Consider the following 26282-nt stretch of genomic DNA (forward strand, 5'->3'; position numbering starts at 1 on the left):
CTTTTATACCTTTTCTGGCGCAGTATTTAACACTAACGAGGATAGGAGTTAGACTTTTTTGGGGGGATATTGTAATAGAGCAGTTGACCTGCAGCCTGCATAGCGCCGTTCGAGTGCAGCTTTTCGCTCTTCTGATGACAAACGAGACGCCGATCTCACACTATTAGTTTCTTTTAAAACCGGTGGCATTACAGGGTATATTTCAGTATGTGATGCTAAGTCGATATATGTGTGTATATATATGTATATATATATATGTATAAAAATGCACTGTATATACAGTATGCCAGTGTATGCAAACAATGTTTGTAAGTGTTGTAGTAATCGGTGGTTGCGGACATGGCATGCATTGTCAACAAGCTCACACGTTTGATTGTGTATATTACACCACAACAACAGTGTATTTGGTTCTAATCTCTTGTACATGATATTGCTGTCGTAATCCTATGATGGTGCAATATTTTATCTCTTGTTTTGATACTGTCTTCTGAGCTTTCCCACGTGATGTTTCTCATTGGAAGTAGTGGGGAGAGAAGAAGAAGAGAAAAAAAATGTTTTTCTGGGGGGGTGTTTTTGTACATGCATTCCTTGAGATTTGAGGATTTTTTTTTATTATTATTTTTTTTTTAGATAAGTTAGACCCTTGACGGACTTCAAGTTAAGTAACAAGCCTGCAGATTTCTTCCAGTGGCACACTGGGTTGTAGTTTCACTCCTCTGTGCTTCCAAGGTGATCCACTGAAAGTCTATGAATGGGTTCGAGTGGGCAGACACGACTATCTCTTGTAACGCGTAGAGTGTGTGTGTGTGTGTGTGTGAGTGTGTGTGTGTGTGTGCGTTTTAACCAGTGGCCGATGCCAACTGACTCACGTTTCATTTCAAAAACGATCGAGGATGTGGAGACGCACGCACGGTTTTGCCAGAGCTTTTCCTACATTTTCGTCCCTTAATCTTCCAACACGTTGCACGTGTTCCTCCTCAAAGTTAAGCCTTCGAAGCATCGTCACTGCTGCTTTGTACTGTTGGATGCAGCGAAAACGATCAGGATTATTACACTTTATGTTTCAGAGAAAAAAAAAAAATGTATACAAAGACAGACAATTTGTGTTTCCTGTTTTCTGCAGCTGCATCATGCAGAGTCGAGTCATTGAGGGGATGTTGGAGACGTCTGTAATCATGTTCAGTGGTTCCCAAACGTGTCCCTCGGGGGGGGGGGGTCCGACGCTCTGGCTCCTCAGAGGAGGTCAAAAGTAAAAAAAAAAAAACATGAGAACATTTTTATGATTTGGAGACGAGCTGGGACACGACAAGTCGTACACAAACTTTGCGTCCCTGATTATATAAATGCGACTGTTCATATTGTCTTATCAATCAATTGAAAAAGGTTGGGAACCACTGATCAAGCGCCACATTCTAATTATCCGACAAAGTTTATTTTACACATTTACCAACGGCAGAGTGTGAGGGAGGCCTCCAGCTGTGCATGTTTTGTCCCTGACATGCCACCAGAGGTCGTTCTCTCTCTCTCTCACACGTCTCACACACCTTCACGCTCCCTGATCCCCACGCAGTCTCCTGCTTTGGTTGTTCAGTCGTCACTACTTTGCATGTTTGGGCTCCGACATGCCGAATTCAAATGAATCAGAAGCCGCGGATCCTGTGTGGGGTGCAACACAATGAGGGAAAGGCTGAATTTAATCCAGTTAACTCTCTGTTTGCATTGGATTTGCTTTAATCCTTGGACCAAAAGATGCAAACAGATGGTTTACTGGACACTCTTAATGAATAGATTCTGCCGCAGAACTAAAATTCATTGGTTTGGTCACTCTTGACCACTTTTGCGATCGTTTTTCATTCAGGTCAGAGTTCAGCTGTTGACCTGCTTTAAAGGACCGGGATATTATGCAGCTTTTCAGCACTTTCACATGGTCTTGCTGGTCCAAAAACATTGTATTCAAAGTTGATTGCCTCAAATCCAGCCTTTCCTTGATTTTCCTCCATTTGAATATTGGATCATAGGAGCTGCATTCAGAATCTGCTGTGTCTGTGTCAGCTTGACTGGCTCCGCCCACACATGCCCATCTTGGGAAGAGGAGGAAGTACTTCCTCTCGTGGTGCCATGTGCCAGAGCAGAGCTGCCTAATTGTGGGAGGAGTCAAAGGGAGGACCTCCCTTGATTGGGATTGGCTAAACCTCAGATGACACTATATAGGATTTGATTTCTGATTGGCTGGTTGGAGCAACACACTTTTTTTAAAAACTGAAACAAGACGGAGAGAGAGAGGACAGACTTTCTTCACTTCTGGTGCGTCATTCCAGGTATGGGGACGATCATTACTGTTGGAAAAAAATTAGGAAGTGAATTTTGCATAATATGACCCCTTTAAGAGTGTATAATCCATTCAGAAACGACTGAACTTCTGGTTTTAGGGACCGTTTACACGACAATGTTTTCAATCGAAAACAAAAAATTTCATTCCCCTTTGGATGTCCGTTAACACGACGATGGTGCAACGCAACTTTTTAAAAAAAAAAGGTTATATCTCCTAGAAACGGAGACTGTTTATTTCCTATTTTGTTGCACCACTGACTGATTGAAGATAATTTAGTCTAATCAGATCAGACTGAACCTTGCAGTGACTCTGGAGATTATATCGTCTGTGCATTGCTGTGGCCAAGCAGCCGCCTCACGTGTGCGTCCAAACAAAAGTGTCTGCCGCTGTGTGTGAATCTTCTGAGTGTGTCTGGTTGCCAGACTCCGGGATGTGGAAGTCGCCGCCTCCCTTCCTCGCTGTGGTCTTTTCAGTGGACTGTACATAATGCTGCAAACTGCCTGGTTTTCCGAAAGCAAAGGAAAACCCATGCAAATTATGTTTTAAGAAGACAGATTAGCATGTAGTCTCTGACGTGGTTCCTAAAACAATGGGAGAAAAGTGAGTTTTATTCGTTTACATTTCGTTTACAATGGCACAGTTTTCATTTGTAAGGATATATATGTAGGTATAAACAAAATATTTGCATATTTATTGCCTAGGGTTAAATGATATTATGTGTATTGTGTTCTCACATTTGGAATATAATGTTACGGTCGTCACCTGTATTACTATCTGGATGATTTTTGGTAAAGTAGTTGATCATTTTTATGACTACTAAGTGACTGTTTTCTGTGCCTTTTTATGGTTAGAATGCATGGTTAACTATTTATTACGATTTGGAGTCACTGAGATGTGTATTTTTGTATTCTGAATAAATAAATGGTTCAGCTTTTGTTGTACATTTTGGAGGTGCCTTAAAAAATAAGGCCACCTATTCATATCTCTCTTCTTCAATAAAACCAAATACATGAAAAGTGTTTCGGACTCCTTCTGTCCACCATTACAGCGTTTAGCTCCGGGGTCTACAACCTGCGAATCTTTAGTTCCTCTGTATTGGCTCTCTGAATATTATATGCAGCACAATATTAATCCTAATATCTTCTTCTTCTTTTTTTTTAATGATTCATATACCTGGATTATTTTCAAAAAAAGACTCTTCGGTAAAATGGCCAAAACCGCTAAAATGTTTTAAACTGGCAAGAATGGAGCAACGTCAGGTTAAACGGTTAAAATGGCTTAAAAATAAAAAAAATTTAAATTACATGACAGAAGAAAAATTGTCAAAATTCAAAATGGCTAAAACAATCAAATGGGCCAAACAGGTTAAAACAGCTAAAAATGGCTACAAAACCAAAAACATGAAAAATGTATTTTAAATTGTCGTCATGAAATGTCATGGATTTAGCAAAACTACATATATAACTTTATAAGCTGTACGAGCTCTTTTAAGAATAAACATGTTTTGTGGCTCCAGAAGAATTTTATTTGGTCAAAAGTGACAAAACGGCTTATTTGATAGAAACGGTTGCAGAGGCCTGGTCAAGCTGGAACAGCAGTCAAATGTTAGATTAACTTTTAAGTTCAGTGAGACATTACGGCCAGAGTAACCAGAGAATAAATGAAAGCTTTATTAAGATAAAAGTCAAATGAATTGTAAAAGTGAATAATAATAATAATAAGTGAATAATAGTGTTTTAAGTCCTGATTTAAAAGAAGTGAGTGTGTCAGCAGGAAGTTTACTCTACAAGTGAGCGTAGGAACGGGATGTTTCATATTCTACAATCTGAGATGTATTCAAAGCTTTCTCGAGCAAAAGTCAGATTTTGAAGTGGATCGAGTGGGATTTAAGCTTCGGTGTAATGGGACTCTGGCTGCAGCATTCTGGATGACCTAACAATTTCTTCTGTTTGTTTTTACTGACATCTACAATCGCACTGTTACAATAACCCAACCTGATGAAAATAAATACATGAACAAGTTTCTCTCAGTCTTGTCCATTCAGAAATCCTTGAATTCAGATGGTAGTGAGCTGATTTGTTTTTGCCTTCATGTGGTTGTTTCATTTCAGGTCTGAGTCCAGAATCTGCGTGTAGCTGCATAGATCACATGTGTAATTGCTTACTGTCATTATAGAAATGTGGAACATGTGACAGAACTATATCTAAATAAAAATGTTGAAACCAGGAAAGTTGTCAAATTGGTGAAGTTATATATATAAAGTCAACACAGTAAAAAAATAGATGACAGATGGACACGAAAGCAACAACAACAAGGAAATATTATTACACACAATGTAAAGTATTTTGTTATTAGCTATGCCTATTTCTTATATATATGTATAATGAATGAATAATGGTTATTTGCACTACCAAATGCAAAAACGGCTGCTACTAGAGTATTTATATTTACCTACATTTACCGAGGAATATTAAATTCAAAATAAAATGTAATGGTTTAAAACGAAAAACAAACATCAACATTGCTCGGTGTTCGATTGCTCTGGTCTCAACAGTGTCAGTGCGGCACACATCGCTTTCTCCGCGACTACTGACGCCTTGTTCCTGTTTTCATGGGTAGGTGAAGTTCAGTAACGAGTCGAGTAAACAGAAGCGCGACTCATTTAAAGACCATTCGGTTCGATTTGAAGAGCATCTGTTCTCTTTACACTAGTTGCGTTAAAGTTTAGGGATAAATTTAATCCATTTTGGAAACTTATGTTTATATATAAACAATTTGAGCTTTTTTCATGGTTTGAGTTCCAGGATTGACGCGAATCGTGATTCGTGACATAGTGTTTCGAAATGATCGAGTCAGTCACGGTATGAACATCCTCCACCGTCAGCGCTGCTGGAGTCCGACACTCGAACGGTGAGGCAAAATAGAAAAAAAGACTCAATAACTGCATTTAGGAGAGTAAACGGTTCCGTCACTGCACGGTTCCGGTGTTTAGGTGGTTTCATTTCCCCGGACTCGGTGCGGGTTAGCGGGCGGAGGCTGACATCGCAGCACGGGCGGAGAGCGGCCTGGTTCCGCTGCAGTTAGCCCGGTGATTGACAGCCTGTCAACGGGCTTCGAGGCTCCGAGGCTCCGGGGCTCGGTTCGTACGTGGACGTCTGGGTCCGACAGGTTCGTTTTAAACCCCGTGTGTCCGTGTCTGCATCGTTCCGGATGGAGAATACTAGATAATAATAGAGTGTGTTGAGGAGGAGTGGCGTGTTAACATCAGTGTTGTTAGTCCGTGGCCTGCTGCGGGGGGTACCAGCCTCAGCAGCCGGCCGAGTCCAGGGACCCGGGACGCATCCCTGGTTCTGACGGTGGTAATGTTGGGACCTGAGATCGGGTCAGGACCAAGACGACAACACCCAAGACCAAGACAAGAACAAGACTTTAAGGGGCTAAGACCAAAACCAAAACATGACCCAAGACCAAGACCTTAATAGGTTTAAACTGAGTCAAGACCAAGACTAGAGCATCCGAAGTCCAGACCAAGAGTTTAAGGGGACAAGACTAAAGAGAAGACCAAGACCAGAACATACCAAGACTTCAAGGGAACATGCCTGAGTCATGACACTAGTGAATAACTACCACCATTAACAGGCAATATTAACAATATTGTAGAAAGGTTAAAGGTGTCAGCGTCTTACCGAGACTGTTTTTATTCAGAGGACCAAACATGCAACATGGAGTACAATCTGAAAAGGCTTTTCAAGATCAGGGTGTTTTAGTACTGGTCTGGAGACCACCTTTTCAAAGGTCTTGGTCTTGAGTCAGTCTCTGCCATTTCGAGTCTTGTCTTGGGACGCTCCAGTCTGCTCAGTGCCTTTTCTTTTTCTATGCCGATTGGAGTGGGCCTGACTTCCAGCATGGAGCGTCACGGTAATGTTTTGGCAAATCGTGAGGGTCTGCAGCCTTTTCCCAAAAGTAATCTGGGATGTAGCATCACAGATCCAACGTCACCATTTCCCTCAAATGAACCTTGTAAGTGTGATTAGGCGGTCTGTGTATTTCTGTCGGCCTGCTACATGATCCTTCAAACAGTTTTGTTCAGATTCTTGGTCTGAAGCGTCGGAAAGTCTTTAGGTGTTGTGAAGGGAAAGTTGGTGTTTAAGACATGTTTAAGATCTGACCTTGTTAAAATGGATGGTTTTGTTTTGGCGGTTGGAGCTTGTCAGACCTCTGGGAGCTATATTCTCGCTATAACTTCCTCCAAAACAACCTGTGTGCCGGGATAAATGCATGCGTGCATTTATGTTTGCGGCGAGTTGTTTGCATGTTTCCCATGTGGCTGCCTGGGTTTGGGTTTACAATAGCTGAATATTTTCCACAATAGTCCGAAAACGCGTGCACAATCATTTACATGCCATGTAGGCTGCTGCATGTTAACTCGGATTTATTGTCCTTTTCTTTCTGTTTAATGGTGCTGAGAATTGGGCACCGCAGAGAGTTTTCAAAATAAAGCCTTGGTTTCGGCATTGCAGTCGTCAAAAGTCACTCCAGAGGAATAACAACACGAAGTCAAAGGACACAACAATAGTCAGTGGATGCCTGGGAATGATAACATGATAAAAGCAAAAGAGTAAATAAAGTCAGGAACAATCTGCTTGCAGCCATCATTCGCCAATATCTTAAACGTGTTGACCAGTTTGGCAGTTTTTTCGCTTTTCCTTGCTCGCTCACAAGAGAAGACGGATTCCATGATGGTTCCATTATTAGTAACGTCGAAGTTTGAATTATGTTTTTCTCCTTTTGTGAAAGATATTTCTGTCAGTCGACATTTTGGTTTGGTCAGCACTGAAAGCAGAGGCGGAAGTGATGATGTTATAAAAACGACTTCATGTCGTTCAGGTCAGATCCTTCCTTTGTACTGTTTGGTCCAGTGGGACCCATAATGGAACTTAATGAATTTACCAATGCTTGTGCTCAAACAGATTAGTGAAAAAAGAAAACGCAAACTATTGTTAATCAATCCTTGGGGCTTTTTTAGTCACTTTACCCATTTTTTTAAAAAGTTTCTCTTATTCCAGCTCCATTATTAACAGCTTTATCTTTCTCGCTCCAGTGTTTCTTGCTCCACGTTGCCAGTCCATCACAGGAAAAACAAACCCCAAAACAGCCAAAGAACTTAAAAAAAAAAAAAAAAAAAAGGTGTGAATTATAATCCAGAAAATACAGTAGTTCAGTTGTTGTTTTTAGCACCTCCACCTTTATGGTTTGGCTCTCTTCCTTCTGAGGTGTACTGCCCTCTGCTGGCGAACCTCCACCCAGCTTTCCCTCTGAGTTATTATCCCTATTCATTTCAGTGGAACACAATGAGAATAAATATGTCTGACCGTGAAGCCGCCTGAGCCTGATTGGTGGTTAATGTTTGGTCTCACAGTCAGCTGTGAGTGTTTTCCCGTCTTCTGTCTTTCTCTGTTTATCTCTCCATCCGGCTCATAACTTGACCCGTATCCACTCCCAACTAAACAAGGCGTCAGGCTCCATTGTTTTCTGTTTTCTGCCCTTGGGACATTGTTGAATCTGCTTCCTTCTCAACAAGGATCACCCCCCCCACATATTTGTGCAAAAGGTGACAACTCATGTTTTGAATGAGCCGAGGAGGATTTGTGTGAACCTAAACTCGGTCACAACTAATTGCAGTTTTTTTTTCTCCCTGCCATGACTAATACTAAATGCATATCTCATTATGTGACGGCATTGGCTGCATGAGGTGATGCTGCAGATCTGTTGAGTCTAAATGTTGAAACCTCTCAGGCCAAAAAAAACAACAACAAAAAATTGATTACAGGGTTGTTGTTTTTTAAGTTGTTCCCCTTCGTTGGAATTATCCACAACAGACGTCACTGCGCCTGCTTCCCTTATGAGTGTGTCGGGATGCAGCGCATAGTTGAGGTCGGGCAGCAGTGACCGGCCGTGTTGTTTTTCACACGGCTCACCAGAGCGCCCGTGAGAAGCCAGGAGGTCCTGGATCAGCAGAGGAAGCCAATGGCATGTGCTCTGCCCTCCCGCTTCTCAGGATGCGGGACCGGCTGATCAATCGGGGCCGCCGGCCCGCGTGTAGACTAAACCAGCCCGCTTTGGACCGTACCTCAAAGGAACGGCTTGGATTTCTTGGGAAACTTTTCCTCCTTGTACACTGTAAATATTTTGCCTCCTTGCCTTGCGCTCTCATGCTGCTTACTGAGTGTGTTTCCCCTGCTCAAAGCACACACCCCTGCTCCCTCGCCTCGCCGTTTGATCTTCAATGCCGGTCCGGCTGTTTTAGAGAATATCAAAGAGGCGCAGCCCACGGTAGCATATTCTCACCAGCAGGGCGAGTCTTGGCCTACTTTTTAAGAGCCCCGGGCTTTTACACAGTTTCGAAGAACGGCACATTTTTACATAAGTGTCACTTAAGCCTCGGTCCTGCCGGGACAGTACGGTAAGGCAAAGACCCAACTCTAGCACGGTTCCACCACAGAACCATCCTTACGCAACTGTCGATACGCAACAGGAGTCCTGGCCCTCTCGGGACCAACGTGGAAAAGTGTGCACAAAGCTGAGTATGTAAACAACATCAGATGATTCATACGGCTGATGAGATATTTCAAAATTGCGGGCTTGTAAAATAAATCACTGACCAATCAGCAGATGGCTGTGTTGTTGCTCCTCTTTATCGGACCTGGTCTGTATTGCCGGGTACCCTAACGGAAGGGTGACGAAAAGCTGTTGCGTTGCGTCCCGTCCCGTCCGTTAGAATGTCCTGTACCGCCTTTGTTATTGTTTAGAGCCCATTGTTCCCTGCTGCATGTGTGTGTGGTTTCATTACAAAAACAAACAACAGTGCCAACTTGTGGCCCAACATGGAAACTATATATATTTCAGCGTTTCTGACATTTCTGTAGGAACGTACAATGTTTTAATAACGTTGCTGTGTCAACACAAAACTTTTCCTAAACGAAAACACAAAAACAATGCTGTTTCAGTCGAAACATTTAAACGGGGCCTCTGAATCAGTTTTCCGAACTACTGCTTTAAGACATTTTGGCCATTTTCACTCACTCCGTTGGTTTGCTGTTTGTGTTCCAGGTGAGCGGCCGACCAGCCAGACAGCAGCGGCCCTCTGTTGTCATGGATGCCTGTGCACGTATTCGAGGAGTCCCCATCAGGTCCAGGGCGTCAGTCCGGAAGGAGGTTTGTCTGCTGTCATACTTTTAGCTCCTCAGTTTAAGCCCTGGTTCTCGAAAGCTGCTGTCCAGAATGTTTCCATGTCTATTTATTCTTCATTTAAATTGAAGGGAGCCCTTGATCACCCGTAAACCTATGACCAAAAACACCTGTTTAATTCTATGTGTTTTAATGTCTTTGTTACCTTTGCCAATGAAAGTTGAGCGACCAACAACACTGGCCGAGAAGGTTATGTCATCTGTGTGTATTTATTTATTGGTTTGTATGTAAAACAAAAAGGGGCGGGGGGGGGGTCATATTTAAAGAAGATTAAGTTTTTATATTCAACACTGTTACTCACTTCACCCGTCTCTGATCTTAATGTTATGGCTGACAACAATATTTTCGAGCTGCAAAAAGTGTTTATGCAGTACAGTGTGTAATTGTATTGTTAACATTTTGTCTTTAAAAGGTTTTTTTATTTTTTTTGTCTGCGTTTGTCCCTTTAAAAAGTTTGTTTTGGATGTTTCGTGGTTCGCAGTAAAACTCTGTTCCGAGCTGCGGTCTCAGTTGGAATGAAGAGACCAGTGAGATTTCTTGGGGGGGGGATTTAAACTGTCAGCTCCAGTAAAATGTGATTAGTGATGATCTTTATTGAAGTTACAGTATGTGTCAGCGCGGGCACACGCTAAAAGAAGACGTCCACAATGATGATCTTTGACGGGCATGTAAACTCTGTTTCTGCAGACTGTGCGTGACTGTGGGTCGCAGTCTGTGAAGAGCCTGTTCAGGAATAAGAAGGAGCTGTGCACCGTCGGTCAAGAGCTGCCAACCAGAGACGCTACAAGGCTGACAGAGGTTTGTCTCCTAAACGGCCACAGACGCATCCATCCCGCTCAGTCGGGCTCGAACTCATCGCTCGTCGTCGACTCTTCTCTTTCAGATCCACTTTGTGTGCCTGCCTGGTCAGTGCGAAGGAGAAGATGTCACTCAGCAGGTGAGCTATCGTCACTGGAGTTCAGATATTCAGGCTATTTGCCGGATATTTGTTTCCTTGTAGAGTTTCTCAGGTTTCCTCCCACAGACCATTTTGAGGTTAATTGGCCACATCTGGGATCAGCTCCAGTGCTTTGAGACCCCGAACTGGAGAGAGATGGTTTAAAACTACATTTTAACACAAATAAGTCTGCCTCTTGATGGAAAAAGTAGCATATTTTAACCTAAAGACATCTGTAAATAATGTATTAAAAATAGCCTTTGCATGTCCATCAGGGATATTAGAAGAAGGTGGATCGAAGCAAAAAATGAATACAATGGAAAATTTTATCAAAACAAACATTTGACATGAGTTTAAGTGTTTCACACATGAGGCCCGTGGGCGAAAAACTGGCTTGCAAGAGGCTCTAATCCAGTTGATGAAACAACCGAGCAAATTGAAAGAAATTGCAAAGAAACCTTCGACTTTCTAACAAGGCTGGTTGAAGTGAGTTTGTTAAAGCATCCACGTAAAAGGTTGCAAAATACAGCAGCTAAAGGAAAAGGGTTTTTGTGTGTTTAACCTAAAGACAGACACACGCCAATTCTTCATATCGGTTCACTTTTGTTTATCATACAGTTACCGATTTAAAAAAAAATTAAAAAAATACTCAAAGTGGCAGATTCGATATGACGAACAACATATCGTCCATCCCTATTTAAGATTGTTTCATGAATGACATGAAATGTCTCCTGAAATGATACAATTTGAAATCCAACTGATCACCAAGTTTCCATGCAGCCTCTCGTATCCTGAAGCTTTTACTGCTGACTCATCCTTTAGCTGCTGCTCCGTTCTGGGCTTAGCTCTTGTATTAATGTCCAATGTGATCCCATGACACTGCATGGTGGTATTGGACCCTCTGGCAGCCCAGATTTGGCCTCCGGGCCATATGTTTCAAACCCCTACTGTCTACTGACTACAAACCTACAGTCAATTCAACAACATGTGATTTGAAGCATGTGTAGTGCAATTGTAGCTTTGTAAACACACTCAATGTTTTATTAATCAAGCCTTGTCCTGAAACTCACGTTGAGGCTGTCCTCAGTTTCATTCTGGGTGTTCATTTGTTGAGTTTGGATGTTTTCTTGGTTTGTAAGATATTAGTTTGCAGTTAATTGGTGTGGAAGTGTGTTTCTGTCTCAGTTTGCCCTGGGATGACTTTCATCTCACAAAAGATTTGCTTTTATTTGGCGCCGTTTTGAATCAGCAGAAATACAGAAAATTATGTAGTTAGCCTGCAGGGCCACTAGTGGGTGCTGTTGGGGTTTTTTTTTTATAATGAAACCACTCACATGTGCGTGTGCAGACAATACGCTCTGAACATTAACAATGTTCGTATACAGACGTTCTAGTGGACAGACGGCGAAGTTAGTTTACACAACATGTTTTTTTTTTTATAATTCCACTTTGGGAGCCATTGTCAAAAAGTTGTGTTTTCAGTGACTCCAGGCATGTCTGCGTGTGTGTGTGTCTGCGTTTGTACATTTGCTTCTTAATATGTATTGTATCTTTGTACTGTTTTTAAATCATTTTAAGCACTTTGTATTACATTGATTGTATAAAAAGTGCTATACAAATAAAGTTGATTGATTGACTCCGAGCACCGTTGTCATGTAAACGGACTCCCAACATGCAACCAAAGTTTGGCATTTTCACTTGATCTCAATTATGTCGATTTACACGGAAACGGCAGAACTAAAACACACAAATGATGCATTTCAGGCAAATCTTTGTTGTGTAAAGTTGGTCGAAAGAGCAATGTTTAATCTCCAGGCTCTCTTCTCGTGTTCCAGGCTCTGTTGTCTCTACCAGCCGGACTGTGCGAGATCCTCCGGTCCCTCCACGTCCACGGCCTCAGGAACGACGAAGTCCTGCTGCTCAAAGACTACCGCAGGCTGTCGGAGCTGAAGGACGCTGGGCCTCAGGTAAATGACAGAGCTTTCATTCATGAAGAACTGGCTCAGCCTGGAGTCTCGTATGAAGGAGAAGTGAGCCGTAAACAGGGAAGTGAAAGGAGAAAACAATGGGAAGTGAGAAGCGGGGAAGATACGCCACTCTGCCGTGCTTCTGTACGCATCTTTTCCTCATTATGTACTTCTAACTTTCCCTTTAAAAACACTTTTCTTATTAGTTAATAACTTACTCTTGTATGCCTGTATGAGATGCTTGACTTTGAGACAGGACGAACATTTCCAATACTTCTAGAATCAGTGAGAAATATGAAAAAATGTCTGCCTCACACTTTTTATTTTATTTTTCACCTCTTTGACATCATACTGAAAACGCATGTTTTTGAAAACAGCTCCCAAGGTGAAACTTTTTTCACTCAACTCCTCATATTTACTTCTTACTATACAAACTTAGAGGTAAAGTTATTATCAATGTTATTCACTTCACCTGTCTGGCTATGAGTGATTGTTTACCCAGACTCCCTTATCTCTCTAATGCTTTTGATTCTTACTCTCAGAATATGTTTTTTTTTTACTATCAGTCTTAAGATTTTTGGGGGGTTTTATTCCTGCAGTTTGACAGAATATTAATCTGCCTATAGCAAATTTACCAGAAACGTGACACAAGGTTAAAAAACATGCATCTACCTCCTATATGTGTGCAAAGTCCCACAGTTCACGTCGGGACAAACACAGAGCACTTAAGGAATAGTCTCCCCGTGTCCCGGTTTGACCCGCCTCAGGAACATCTGTGAAGGAAACCGAAGATGAAAAGTCTCAGATGTTAAACTTTCAAACGTGTTTATCCAGAAATGTTCAAAAACACATTTATTTTCTCTTCTAATCCGATGAGTGTGTTTAGATTAATGGTGAAAATGTTCAGAAGTGGTTCAAAACAGCTTGCAAAAATGAGGTTTTTATGTGGGAATGTAGATGTTTCTGCAGTTACTCTTATAAAGGTAAGTTTATTTATAAGTATGGTGTATTTACACTGGTAATGAAACTAGTAGAGTTTCCTGTTGAAACTCTGTTTAACTCTCTTATGATTTGAAAGTCTTCATTTCGTCAAGCTAATTCCAGCTGACGATCGGTGAAGGCAAGTTTAGTTAAATTCAGTTTTATTTATACAGCACCAATAACGTCACAGTCATCTTAAGGCACTTTCACAAAGGAAAAAAACAAACAAGCTGTGTCCACGTCAGCAAGCGTAGGTGTACAGGAACGGGAAAAAGTGTTTTAACGGTAAGTAACCTCTGCAGAACCAGACTTAGGACGAGACTTTCTACTGTTCAGGGATGGAAAGAGGAAATATGGCCGTAGGAGGTTCAGATCACAAACATCCAGGTCTGCTGTCAGAGATCCAGAAGGTACATTAGTGACATGGAGGTTTTACGCTGAGCAGGTCAGCGGACTGATCAGGCGGACAGACAGTCATATTAACACGTATGTTGCACTTAGGAGTTGTGAATTAACCTCAATCTTATATCTTTGGGAGAAAACCGAAAGCCCACAGACACAAACGGCTAGAACGTGTAAACTCCACTCAGACCCTCACCCCAATGGTCGGAGTCGAACCAGGGATATACTCCCTGTGAGACGAGAGGGATAAACACTGCACCACTCCGTTTTGGCTTTAGAGAGTGAAAGTTTGTGCTTCTTTTCCCAAGATAACTTTAAGGTTCTTCAGTAATGCTGAAGCAGAGACTGTGATGTTAGCACAAAGCTCTATTTCTCCACTTTCTGGGTAGTTTTGGACTTTTCCAGCGTTATGGTTATGAAAAAATATACACGCCAAATCTTTTCAGCACTGGCAGCAGAGGAAGATGAGGGTTGGTGCTCACCCTTCAGATTGCGGACAGCGTTGATTGAATTGTTTTTCCCTCTCTTGGCCTCGTCTGTCACGCCGCAGCGTAAACAGGAGCGCCGAATCGTTCTCACACTTTTGAAGAAAACGCAGGTGGTTTGTTCACACGCAGATGTTGTTTTCGCAGCCTGTGATTGCAGCCTTGACCCTCCTGGTCTGGTCCTGTTTGGGTTCACGCAGGCCATGCAGCTCGTCTGTTTCAGACCTCCCACCTCTGGACTAAATTCTGCATAGGCACCCGCCAGCACAGACATAACAATACACTCCTCTCTTCCTGTAAAACTTAAAAACTAACCAAGTCGATCCAGTTTGAAATTTGTAAGTGTACAAATCCTTCACAGGTCGTCTGAGTTAGTGATAACAGGAAGTTTAACAGTTTACCCTCTGTCTGCCTGTTGAGTACAAATCCTCCAGCCAACTTTTCTCTTTTCCGTTTCTGTGCTGTTTTCTCTTCCTTGCAGTGTTGGTTGAAAGCCGTTTGCGTGCTGAGACACAACCCCGGCTCTGGCGTCTTCCCTCAGGCCGGCGTGGCATCGCTTGTGGGCCTGCTGGGGTGCTACATGGCCGGGGTCCGCTACGCACTGGAGCTCCAGGCTCTCCAGAGGGCCGGCGCTGACTCCAGCCAGCCCGAGGAGGACGACACCAACCAGTCGGTGTCCTCGATTGAGGACGACTTTGTCACGGCCCTGGAGCATCTGGAGGAGGACGACACGGGAGACAATCTTAGTAGGTTTCACATTTGTTGCTCAGTCCTGCTGTGATCTGCAAGAATCATGAAGTTATGTTCTCTTGACTACATTGTTTTGCAAATGGGACCCTGAAGGTAACCCACACATGAAAAAGAGAGAACATTCAAACTCCACACAGAAACGAACAAGTTGGACACAACCCTGGAATGTTGCTGCTTTTGGGATACGTGGCCCATTTCTACATAATTATTCTTCTGAAATGCTAAGAAACTTGAACTTCTATCACTTCTGCCGCTAGGTGGCAGTAGTGAGGTTTCTACGAGTTAATGTGTACTCATTGAATTTTTTTCACAATCATCGAGTTATTACTTGATTGACAAAATCTGGATATAACACTGATGTCTGTGACACATCGTACACACAGGATAACATGACATACTTATAATGGAATTACTATTGCAGGAAAGTAGAGCTGGCACAGTTGTTAAATTTTGTATGATTTTAGTTGCTCATTTTGAGTTTTGTGTTTTTTGGCCTCAAGCTCTCAAATTGTGGAAGTTCTTGGTTTTTAAATCATCTATTATGAAATATGAAACTCATTTTGGATGTGGACTGACGGTGTCATTGGAGCAGAATAAATTAGTTTATCGTCTTTTCATGTTGTCTTTGCTTAGTTTGGTTTGTTTACTTGCCTCTTTGCAATTTGTGTATATAACCAGTTTATTCCCCTTCTGTTTGATTCCTGTCTCCACAGCTGCAGCTTTATATTGTCACTTTAAGAAGCGCGACGTTGCATCTCAGACGATCCCAGCACACAAGCGAAAGAAGGAACTATCAGGCTCCCGGGTCATTGTAGGCTCTTCTTTGAAGAAGGCTTCGGCCAAACATCGAACCGATGTATCTGTCACGGTGCAGAGGTCGTCAGGAGTCGAATCGCAGTGGACCTACTGCAGTCCCGGAGTTCGACTGCCTTCGCCTTTGATTCACGTCAGTGAATCAGAAGAGTCGGATTGTTCAAGCCCAAGTCCGATCATCTTCCTCGATGAAGTGGGCTACCAGAAGAGCCTGCTGGCAAAGCTGGACATCCCCCAGGTGCCGGGAGGGCCCAGAGAGCGAGTTGAAGATTCAGATTCTGAGGTCAGCGAATTCTTTGACAGCTTTGATCAGTTTGACGACCTGGAGGAGCTGAGCGAGGAAAGCTGCACTCTCACCCTGCCCCTGGATGCCGTCCGAGCTCAGGACACACAGAAGAAATCTGCTGATTGTGGTGGACCAGCACTGAAGTATGTGTCCAGGGGATGCTCTACCAAGGGTATGAATCCTCATTGTTTTGACCAGCCCACTCTCCCAGCCAATGTAAAAAAACCCACTCCTCTGAAGCCGGGCTCGCCCTTCTCCATTCACTCAGAGGTGCCAGATTCCCCTCGACCTGTGCAGACGCCCTCAGAGGAAAACGCTGGCCCGCTTTTCAGTCCGCTCAGCTCCTCTGCATTCAGTCCTCTGGTGGACTCAAGTGGACCACTGGAATACTTCTGGAAGACCGATGAGGACGAACAAGACGACTCGGAGCTCCGTAAACCTCAGGACCTCTGCTCTCTCTATAAAACCTACTCAGACTTTGCCAGCAGTCTGTCTAAAGAAATTCTGGGATCTGTGTGTGGCTACCAGTCTGCTGTCGACATCAACGACAACAAGAACCTCAGCTGTGTATGCCACAAAGAATTTACAAACCCCTCGGGCTACCTGATGAAGCTCTCGGACATTCAGGAGACTGTAACTGTGGCCAAGCTGCAGAAGAAATCTCAGTCTCTTAAAGACGGCATCCAGAGGTTTGCTACAGACCTGGTAGAAATGAGTCTGGGCAGTGCTTTGCGAGACCTCCAAAAAGGCGTGTCCACGTGTACCACCACTTTATGTCACCTGGCCGCTCGGCTCACCTCCTCGGTGTTCCAGATGGCTTTCCATGAGATTGGCATGCGACACGCCTACGTTTTGAAGGAGCAAGCAATCAATGGACTCGCTGGTTTTCTGGTTGGAGAGGCAGTGTCCGGGGCGCTGAAAGAGTTCCTGACCGTGAAAAAGCAGATTTTCCACAGCACGGTGACTCGCTTTGCTGCCGATCTAGCCGAAGAGTTGGTGTTTGAAGGCATAATGGAAGTGTGTCAGTTCTCGCACCCTTCAACGCCTCTCACTCCCAGTGATTGGTCTTTTGGACAGGGTAAAGAGGAAGAAGAAGAGGAAGAGGTGGTGTCCTCATATGCCTCAGATTTATCAGAGTCTGTGATTCAGGAGGCCTTCATAGAGCTCTCTCAGGCAGATGTTTCTTTCACGAGCCAAGCAGCCATCAGTGTATCCATGGATAATGTCTGTTATGTCAGTGCAGAGAACACAAGCACTCACACTTGCAGTACCTTTGCAAATCAGCAGGTTTTAAGCTCGAGCTTGACTACATCGGCCCCCGGGCCCTCAGGAGAAGATCCCCCCTGCACAGTGAAGAAAGCTCTGTTTACGGTTTCAGGCATGGCCAGCTGTATTCCCGTACCCCAAGCAGGTCAAGCCCTTTCTCACCTCCAGGACTCTGAGGAGAGCTGTCAGCCAAAACCTAACCAGGCAGATACCCCACCGGCCAGTCCCAAAAAAGGAATTGTGTCATCATGTGATACCACCACATCCACACACACTCATCTTTACAGTCATGGAACACAGACCCCCACACCTACTGGAGACCTTTCCCAAGGAAAGTCTTCTTTTCAAAACTTCTCTGGAAACATGGTGGACATGATTGTATCTGAAGCTTGTGAGCTTATAACTGCGTCTAAGGTGAAGAAGAGTTTTGGGGATTGTGCTGATTTTCTTACGAAAACTATTGGAAGCCGCAGGGACTCCTCCTCAAAGCAGGAGACGGTTAATTTTGAGACTTTGGATTCACCTTTAAAGCAGGGATCTTTCAGATTTGACTGTGGAGATTCTGGGTGTGTGAGGCAGAGTGAGCTTGATCAGCAGGCAGCTGACCTTTTCATTCCGCCCATTTCTTTTCAGATGGGTCCTCCAAGCCAGGGAAATATCAAGTGTGAGTTCGATCACAGGACTCAAGGTGCGGCTGAAACAAATCCTGTGATGATGGATACTCTCAGTGTGCCAGGTACCGACATGGGTGGACCAAGAAAGGTATCTGCTCCTGTGGATGATTCAGCTGCAAACTCTGGCCAGATATCTGGCGGGACTCCCGGTACTCCTCCTTCCACCCCTCAGCAGCCAAGCGAAGTATCCAAAGAAAAACAAATAAAACAGTTCTCCAAGAAGCTGAAAAGCAAGCTCGCTAAGGAGTTTTCTCCTGCGACACCCCCTCCAACCCCTCACGATCAGCCCGAGCCTGGCCCCGAGCCAACAGACTCCATCCCTGAGGCAGACAAAGCAGAGTTCATGCTCAAACTGATGAGGTCTCTCTCTGAGGAAGCAGATGGTAACGAGGATGTGGATGAGGAAGAACCAGCAGACGAAAATCCCATTGATAGCACTAACAGATGTTCAGAGATGGAAGTCGGCCGGAAAGAACTTAACAAAATGTCGTCTCGCAGGATGTCCAACAAGGAGGCTCTTCACTATGCTGAGCGGCTGGCATGTCACATCGTGTCAATGGCAACCGAGATGGACACCCTCGGAGTGACGGAGGACGACGGAGAATTGAGCATAAGCAGTGGGAGACGAAGGGACAGCGTGGCTCAGTTCTCGGAGCAGACCCTCAACACACTGTGGGTTTATGCCGGGGAGGTGGCGGGAGAGGTCATTAATGACGTGAAGAAGATGGTGAGCTCAGGACAGCAGTGTCCCTATCACAAAGCTCTCAGAAGAAGAAGCTTAGAGAGATCCAGCTCTGAAAGTCTACACCACCGTCACCAGTCCCAACCCAGTGCCGAGCGGAACAGAGATGTGAAGATCGGAAGGCTGGCTGAGCAATGGTCCAACGACTTGATCGCCTCCGTTTCCCGTTCTCCTGCTTCTTCCTCTAGTATAGTCTCGAGCTCCAGTTCTGGCCTGTCCTCTGAGTATCCCAGCTGTGAGAGCGTTACAGACGAATACGCTGGCTACCTCATCAGGGTGCTGAAAAAAGAGGGAGGGAGCAGGGAGTTGGTTTTAGACCAGTATGCGAGCCGTTTGGCATATCGCTCAATAAAACTAGGTTTGGCTCACGCCAGTCGCAAAATCAAGCAGAGGTCAACCAGCACCCGTCTTCACTCTTCAAAGTCTCTGCCAGATGAATGGAAAACAACTGTGTGTGAGGCCTCATCACCCAAAGAGAAAACAGAGTCAATGGCTATTAATCCAGGTGAGGATGGCCAGTGTAGTTGCAGGAATTCAGAAGAGCAGAGTAAGAGGGAGTACATGGATCTGGTCAACTTTGCAGAATCTTTAGCTTACAACATCACCTGCGACGTCACGCGCAAGCTGCACGTCTCCTCTGTACGACTGCCCAAGTCTCTCACTGACTCCTGTCTTTATAAGAAATCCAAACTGGAAGACATGACAGAGAATCTCATCAGGAACTCCTTTTCCTGCCCCCTGATGTCCAAGGAGGGTAAAAGTCAGCACTACCACAGTACCGGAAGTCTGTACGACGGAGGCTACAGCAGCAGGGTGATGCAAGTCATCGATCACTATGCCAGGAAGATTGTTGATGACACCCTCAAAATGAGCCTGGCTTCAGTTGGACACTCGTCCCGAGAACACCAGAGGAACCCAGGTCACGACAGACACTCTCACATTCAGAGATTCTCTGAGGGGCCAGCGCTAGTCCGGTCTTCGGGAGGGAGGACGTGTCACTACTGTCAGGTCCAGGAGTGTCCATACTGCAGCAAACTCGGTCGGCACCACTACCAGCCCGTATTGCAGAGGAGGAAACTGGGGTCGGAGTGCAAGGCTGAGCGACTTTCTGGTCTGGAGATTCCCAAGATCCACATAGACCTGGACCACAGGGCAGCGTTTGCTGAAGGAATGGTTTCCACGGCAATGGAGACGGCGAAACGCGAGCTGAGCAACACCAGCCTTAACGCCGACAGTGGGATCGGTCATGACGGGACCAGCTATGCCGAGAGTCTTACAGCTGAGATAATGACGTCAGCCCTGACCAACGTCTGTCAGTCTACCAGCATCAGGTACGAGCTGCAAGATGGAACATTTTGACCCTGACGCAACTGTTCATAATGCACATTAACAAAAACAGCATCATTAAGGAGCCTGTTGTGCTCTAACTCTTTGATGTGCTCCATGTTTGAGATTCTCTTTCCTTGTCTTTGTGCGTTCAGTTCTCCAGGTCGAGAAACCACAGAGTCCACTGTGTCCCAGCAGCTGAGTGTGGGAGACGACAGTCTGGGCAGCTGGTCCAATCTGAGCTTCGAAGACGAACATCCAGACGACAACAGCAGCTTCCTCCACCTCAGTGACAGGTACATGACCCTGCATGGCATACACCCACTGACCTATTGAGCACACCTAATTCCCAACATTAGTTTAGTTAACGTTTAGCAAATTTGGTAATTTTTCAATTATGATGCGTTTCAACTTAAAACTATGCAGTAATCCAGACCTTGAACTAAACTGGTTTGTAACTTATTTCATGCTGGAAATGTTCTGAATGAGCTATCAGGTACGAGTGGCTCCTGCTCTGACTGCAACTTTTCTTTAATATAGACAAATGATGGGAGTTGAACGGTTAAATTTTTTGGGAGTAACGGTAGCTTTGTCTTTCTTGTCTTTGGCTGCTAATTAGCAACCAAAAATCTGACACAACAGAGTTCAAATAAGCACAATTGTCAGATATTTTAGAGACGATTTTGTGTGTGAAGTCTCTGTTTTTGACTTTAGCACACTGCTGCTGTGATCATCTCACTGGAGGCATGGTCGCCTTTTCCAGAAGACTGTCATGTTTTTATATATTTTGATCTTTCTTTTAAAAACCCAGCAATTCCCAAAAGTTTACATCGTTTGACCTGTGCTGCTGTATGCATTACATTTGTGTATTCATGGACTCAGGACATCACTTAGGTCCTTCTGTACTAGTTTGTGTTGCTCACCTCCTCAGACCCAGAACATTACGGCCCGTGTACAGCGAGTCTCCTGTGGTTGAATCGAAACGGGAGGTTTCCAGAGGTCAGGGCAGAGCACAGAGGAATGTTTTGGAAATCTGACATCGCCTTTACTGCCAAAATGCAATTTGGATCGCAAGAGATCGGTGCAAACGTTGTATTCTATGTGAGCCATGAAGAGTAGGTTCTAAATATTTAATGTTGATGTCTATTCTGCCAAATATTTGTCACGGAATTGGCTGCATTTTATTGGATGGACACTGTGTGTACATTCAAGAGGAGAGAGTGAGGAGCATCTATGCACGCAGACTCCAGCGACATTTATTAGGTTTGCTTGTGCAAAACAAACCCTGGTGTGATTGCGCTATTAAGCTCTCCATCTCTCCATGAGCAGTCATGTACCTCAAATAAAATGGCCTGATGATCTGATCTAAATCCACTTCGTTGAATCCACCAAGCTAACGGTATCTGGGAGGCCTCATGATCAAGGAGCTTGTGACCCCTGGATTAAATAAACCAAACAACATGCTGAAATAACATCACCAATCAGCCATAACTTCATGATCTAATATTTCAAAGGTTCCCTTTTCCCTGCCTGCGCTGCACTGATCTGCTGATGCATCAACTTTTTAGTGTCACAGTGTAATTGGCAGGTGGGTTATTAATAGGGGAACTTTTCATTGTCGGAGAAACAGGTTTTGAATGTTGAAGCAAGTACACGTATACATGTGTTGGAAAGATGGGCGTGAGTGTACTGGACCTGGCAATTTTGGATTTTGATGAAGGCGAGAGATGTTGTAAATTAGGCCTCAAACTTTCACTCATCCGACACACCAACAACCAGCTCATCAATTAGGTATCCTGCTGTCGCTTAAAGCGTTTGCTTGGCCGCTACGCTACCAGACCAGGATGTTGGCATGAGATTACAGGGGATTACAGTTTCCATGAAAGGGTGTACAACGGAAGTTCCTCCTGGATGGCAGGACCCAAGGTTTTACAAGAAAACTGTTATCAGAAGTATCGGCATACTTACCAACGGCTTTCTGCCTTCTTCTTGTGCTCCTCGATAGTGGTCAGGGGTCAGCGTGGCCACCTTGAGTGATTTGCAGCTTTGCTACCAACAAGCTGTGCGTGTGCACTGTGTATTCTGACATTTCTACTCTCCTTCACTATTTACCTGCATCTATGACCCTCTGCTGGTTCACAGATTTTTTTTACTTCAACTCCTTTTGATTGATAAGTGCAGGCTGCAGACAGGGAAAGGTCCTTCCACTTGTCCATTTCTTCTTAAACTTTGAGAACAAATTGTTCATTTCCTCCCTCATATAGCCTTCCAACTAAAAAAAAGCAAAGATACATTTATTTTCAGTCACTCACTCGCCTCGCCCGTCACTGGTCATAATGTTATGGCTGATTGATTTATGCCTATTCTAATACAAATTTGGTAAATGTCTCATAAATGACGGAAATACTGATAGGTCTCTTAAAGCCTTTGGTCTCTGCAGAGACAACAGAGTTCTTGACGTTTCTTTTATAAGCGTCCCATCGCTCTGGAAGCAAAGTCTCACACAGTTCGGAGACTCTTTCCCAGGATACAGAACGTTATTTTGGCCACTGGGGCCAAGTTAAAGTATCATAATATTTTCTAAAGGTGTGTCTATTAGTGTTTTCCTCACTTCTGACTCCATTTCAGTGGGAACAAAGTCCAGCATGTGTAATTCATTAGACTCTCCTAAAAAAGGCCTGCAGCAACTATTTCCGCCCTGCATATGAAATAATGGAAGCTCAAAAGACAAAAGTTCATCTTCAAGTGTTTATTGAGACTAAACGCTTGATGATTAAAGAAAAGACGCAGGTCTCGGCATGTCGGTCAGTGGAAACACGGGGAGAAAGCTGGAGCTGAGGTAACGCAGATTAATGGAGATATTTTTAGTTCCAGAAATTTTCCCCCCGTCAGACTCGAAGAGATCGTTGCATGCCAAAATGTGTGGCTTCCAGCCAGCCGGCTAATCATTGGCTAATTACAGCGAGAGTGTGTGTTGTTGTGCGTCGGTTGCCAGCTGGTTGTCCTGGTGGAACCCACAAGATTAACAAGATTAAATGAGGACAAGAATGCAGTGATCGCACATCTCAGGCCTTCAGCAACAAATTGCCTTGGATCAAGATGAAAAGACGATTCAGTGGGATGTACGGTGGAAAAGTCTGCATCACTCAGTGAATCCTCCTCTGTTTTAGACCTCACCTGACATTTAAAGGATTATTCCAAATGCCAGAAATGGTCATCAACCAACCTGAGTGTTGTTTATCATAAATACGTGATAGATGTCGTCATTATAGCGGATGGGATGAAACCGCTTATTATATCCTGATCTCTTGTTGCTCTAAATGGCTTTTATACCTGCTAGAGTTTTAAGGCCTCTACAATTGAAGTTTTCCTTTCTCTTTAGCCCCGTTTCCACAGTGCCCCTTGGTGCCGGTACGGGTCAGGTCGGAACCGGTTGTTGTGCGTTTCCACTGACTCAGAACCGTTTACCAACCGGTACCATTGGTAACCATTTCTCGCTACCCCTCCACTTGGGGTACCAGGCACAATGTGCCGGATATGAGAGGGAGGAGCTTCAACACTGCCGTCTGCTCATTGGTCCGTGACAACCGCTGTTCTCCCAGCAAGCAGCCATTTCCAATCAGTTCTTCTGCAGCAATCAGGAAACTTTTTTGAAAATGTCCTCCCGTTATGACGTCACATCCTGCATGACTACGCAACCGTTCATAACCCCGCCGACATTTCAAACTGTTCCCCGTGTAATGGAAACGCACCACTGATACGGGTCTGGTTACGGATAGTCAACCCCCACCTGACCGGCACCGGTACCAAGGGGCACTGTGGAAATGGGGCTTTTGTGCAGTAGCATTGCTCGTAGTCACTAAAAATGAAACTTTTTGAAAACAGCTACCGGGGTGGAACTATTTTTTAAAACACTCCGCGTCCATGTAAATTGGGGAAAACGCAACTTTTCAAAAGCGCTCAGGCTTCGTCTGTGTAGACGGTGGAAACACCACGGCCTTTAGTAACTAGTTCTCTTGCACTTGCTCAGTAGAGACAATCGGAACAAAGGGTCCTCCTTGGTGTCATGACTCCCAGTCCATATTCTCCTGGGACATGGTACTTTTATTTTGACAGTCACCGTATTAACAATCCAACGTGGCCGTCTGTCCACGAGAATGTCTGTGTTCTCCCATTGTTAATGTTTATTTCAAAAACCAACAGCCCCAACTCATGACATGAAAACGTTGTGCAAACGCAAAACTTTTGTGAAACGAAAATGTAAAAATGATTTGTTTGAATTTTGTGTTTATCGTTAACTTGTTCGTATCGTTGTATCTGTGAAGTTCTTGTACTAACCTGCATTTATGGTGTAAATTTAAGCCTTCATAACAACTGGCTTTGCCCCCACAGGCTATTTAACAGCGTAGTGTCATTGATGTAACTAAGCTGTAGTTGCCCTCTCAGTGGTTCATGACCTTCCTTTTCTCTCCAGCAGCAATGGGAACAGCAGCAGCTGGAGCAGCCTGGGCCTGGAGGGAGAGGCGTGTGAGGAGCGCATGTCCTTCTCTCCTTCTGACAGGTTGGTCGCAATCTGGTTGGATTAATTAAATGTTGCCTGTAAAACTTGGTGGGTCTCCTAGAATGAGACTGAATGCCAAGTAACTGAACTTATTGTTAAACGGACTGTGAGCAGGAAGCCAGTGGAAAAAATCTCAGCACAAACATCAGCGCCAGCTCCATCGTCTGAAAACAGTTTACAACATTGTCAGAGTGGCATTTCCATATATATTTTGTCTCATACTTGGAACCGACAGCTCCCTCTATAACCACACTTCAGCTCTGGATGTAAATAAGCTTGACACGGCATATGCTTGTTGATACTAACGTCAGCATGTGTTCTTGTTTCTGTTTCACTTGCATGTAATATGGCCACTTAATAGGATTATTTATATGGATTTTCATACTTTGAGGCTTTTGACTTTATGGCGCTGTAGCAATTTAACCTTTTTAAATTTGAGTTTACTCGCGTCCATGCTTTCAGCCAGAATGGACTTTCTCACAAAAACTCAGCAATGTGCCCCATCTAGTCTTTTTGAAGCACTTCGAGGGTTTCGTGGATTATTTTCCATCAACACAGTTCATGATTTGGAAGGTGACAGCCAGTTCTCGTGTGTCAAGGCTTCCCGCAGACATCTGAGAACAATCAGTGCCATGCAGCACTGATAGAAAGAATAAAATGAATGTAAGATGACAAAATAGTCAGTGTAATGATTGTACTAAACATGTTTATGCCTGTTGAAGCTGATACTCTCCACACATTAACTGAAACCAGTCATTTCAAAGAGCGTAGCAAGGCTGAAACAAATCCCCCCCCCCCCCCCCCCCACAGTCCCCTCATTTAAAAACGGGCCAGAACTGCAGTTCGAGTCCTGCAAATTCAACTTAAGTGTCAACAGAAAATCAACAGACCTTTAAATGTTTTAACATATTCTATATTTTAGAGTTTCCAAGAGAGATCATAACATGTGGGCAGACCACAAGCTGGAATATGCTTTTTGATACATGCTTAGAAGAAACCAAAATATCCTAAATGTGAGTGCCTCAATCTTTAAAGTACACTAAGCTGTCATCTGTGTGTGTAGATTAGAGATGTTCCCATGTGAGCAGTTTCAGCAAAGGCAAACCCTGAAGTTTAGAAAGACTACACGGTAGCTGAAAGAAAATAGGCTATTTATGCATTAATACATGTTTCTCAATCATGTCTTATGTTATTTAATTGTCTAAATCCTGCTGTTTTTTTAAAATTATTTTTTATTTTTTAACAGTTCCCTTGCTCTGAGTGAGTGCTTTGAGTGGTAGTGGTAGTTTTTCTTTGATGCTGCAGCAGCTTTCTGTTGTCATACAGGGACATCTAGTGGTCCCAGATGGTATTTCTGGCTCATTTTGATATACAGAGCCCTTCTTCTCGGAAGACCAGTGAAACAACTAAAAACTTGTAGCAACTTCTAGTCCAGGAAAACACGGTATTGTTCAAAAGTAACTGGTAGCAGATTAAAGTCTATTCGATCACATTTGCTGGGATTTGGCCAAT

General features: G+C 43.9%; 1 protein-coding gene across 1 annotated transcript in view; it reads left to right on the forward strand.

The window, feature by feature from the left end:
- The first annotated feature begins 5192 nt into the window (after positions 1-5192).
- Positions 5193-26282, forward strand: part of akap11 (A kinase (PRKA) anchor protein 11) — a 28565-nt gene continuing 7475 nt past the window's right edge. Inside the window, exons 1-9 of the mRNA XM_080478993.1 lie at positions 5193-5242; positions 9443-9547; positions 10268-10378; positions 10464-10517; positions 12353-12484; positions 14834-15098; positions 15816-20214; positions 20365-20505; positions 24687-24770. Coding sequence (XP_080335119.1) covers positions 9485-9547; positions 10268-10378; positions 10464-10517; positions 12353-12484; positions 14834-15098; positions 15816-20214; positions 20365-20505; positions 24687-24770 — 5249 coding nt within the window. The 5' untranslated portion in view covers positions 5193-5242; positions 9443-9484. The remainder of the gene's footprint in view (positions 5243-9442; positions 9548-10267; positions 10379-10463; positions 10518-12352; positions 12485-14833; positions 15099-15815; positions 20215-20364; positions 20506-24686; positions 24771-26282) is intronic.

Source organism: Lipophrys pholis (assembly GCF_963383615.2).
Source record: "Lipophrys pholis genome assembly, chromosome: 13".
In the NCBI taxonomy this organism is placed as follows: domain Eukaryota; kingdom Metazoa; phylum Chordata; class Actinopteri; order Blenniiformes; family Blenniidae; genus Lipophrys; species Lipophrys pholis.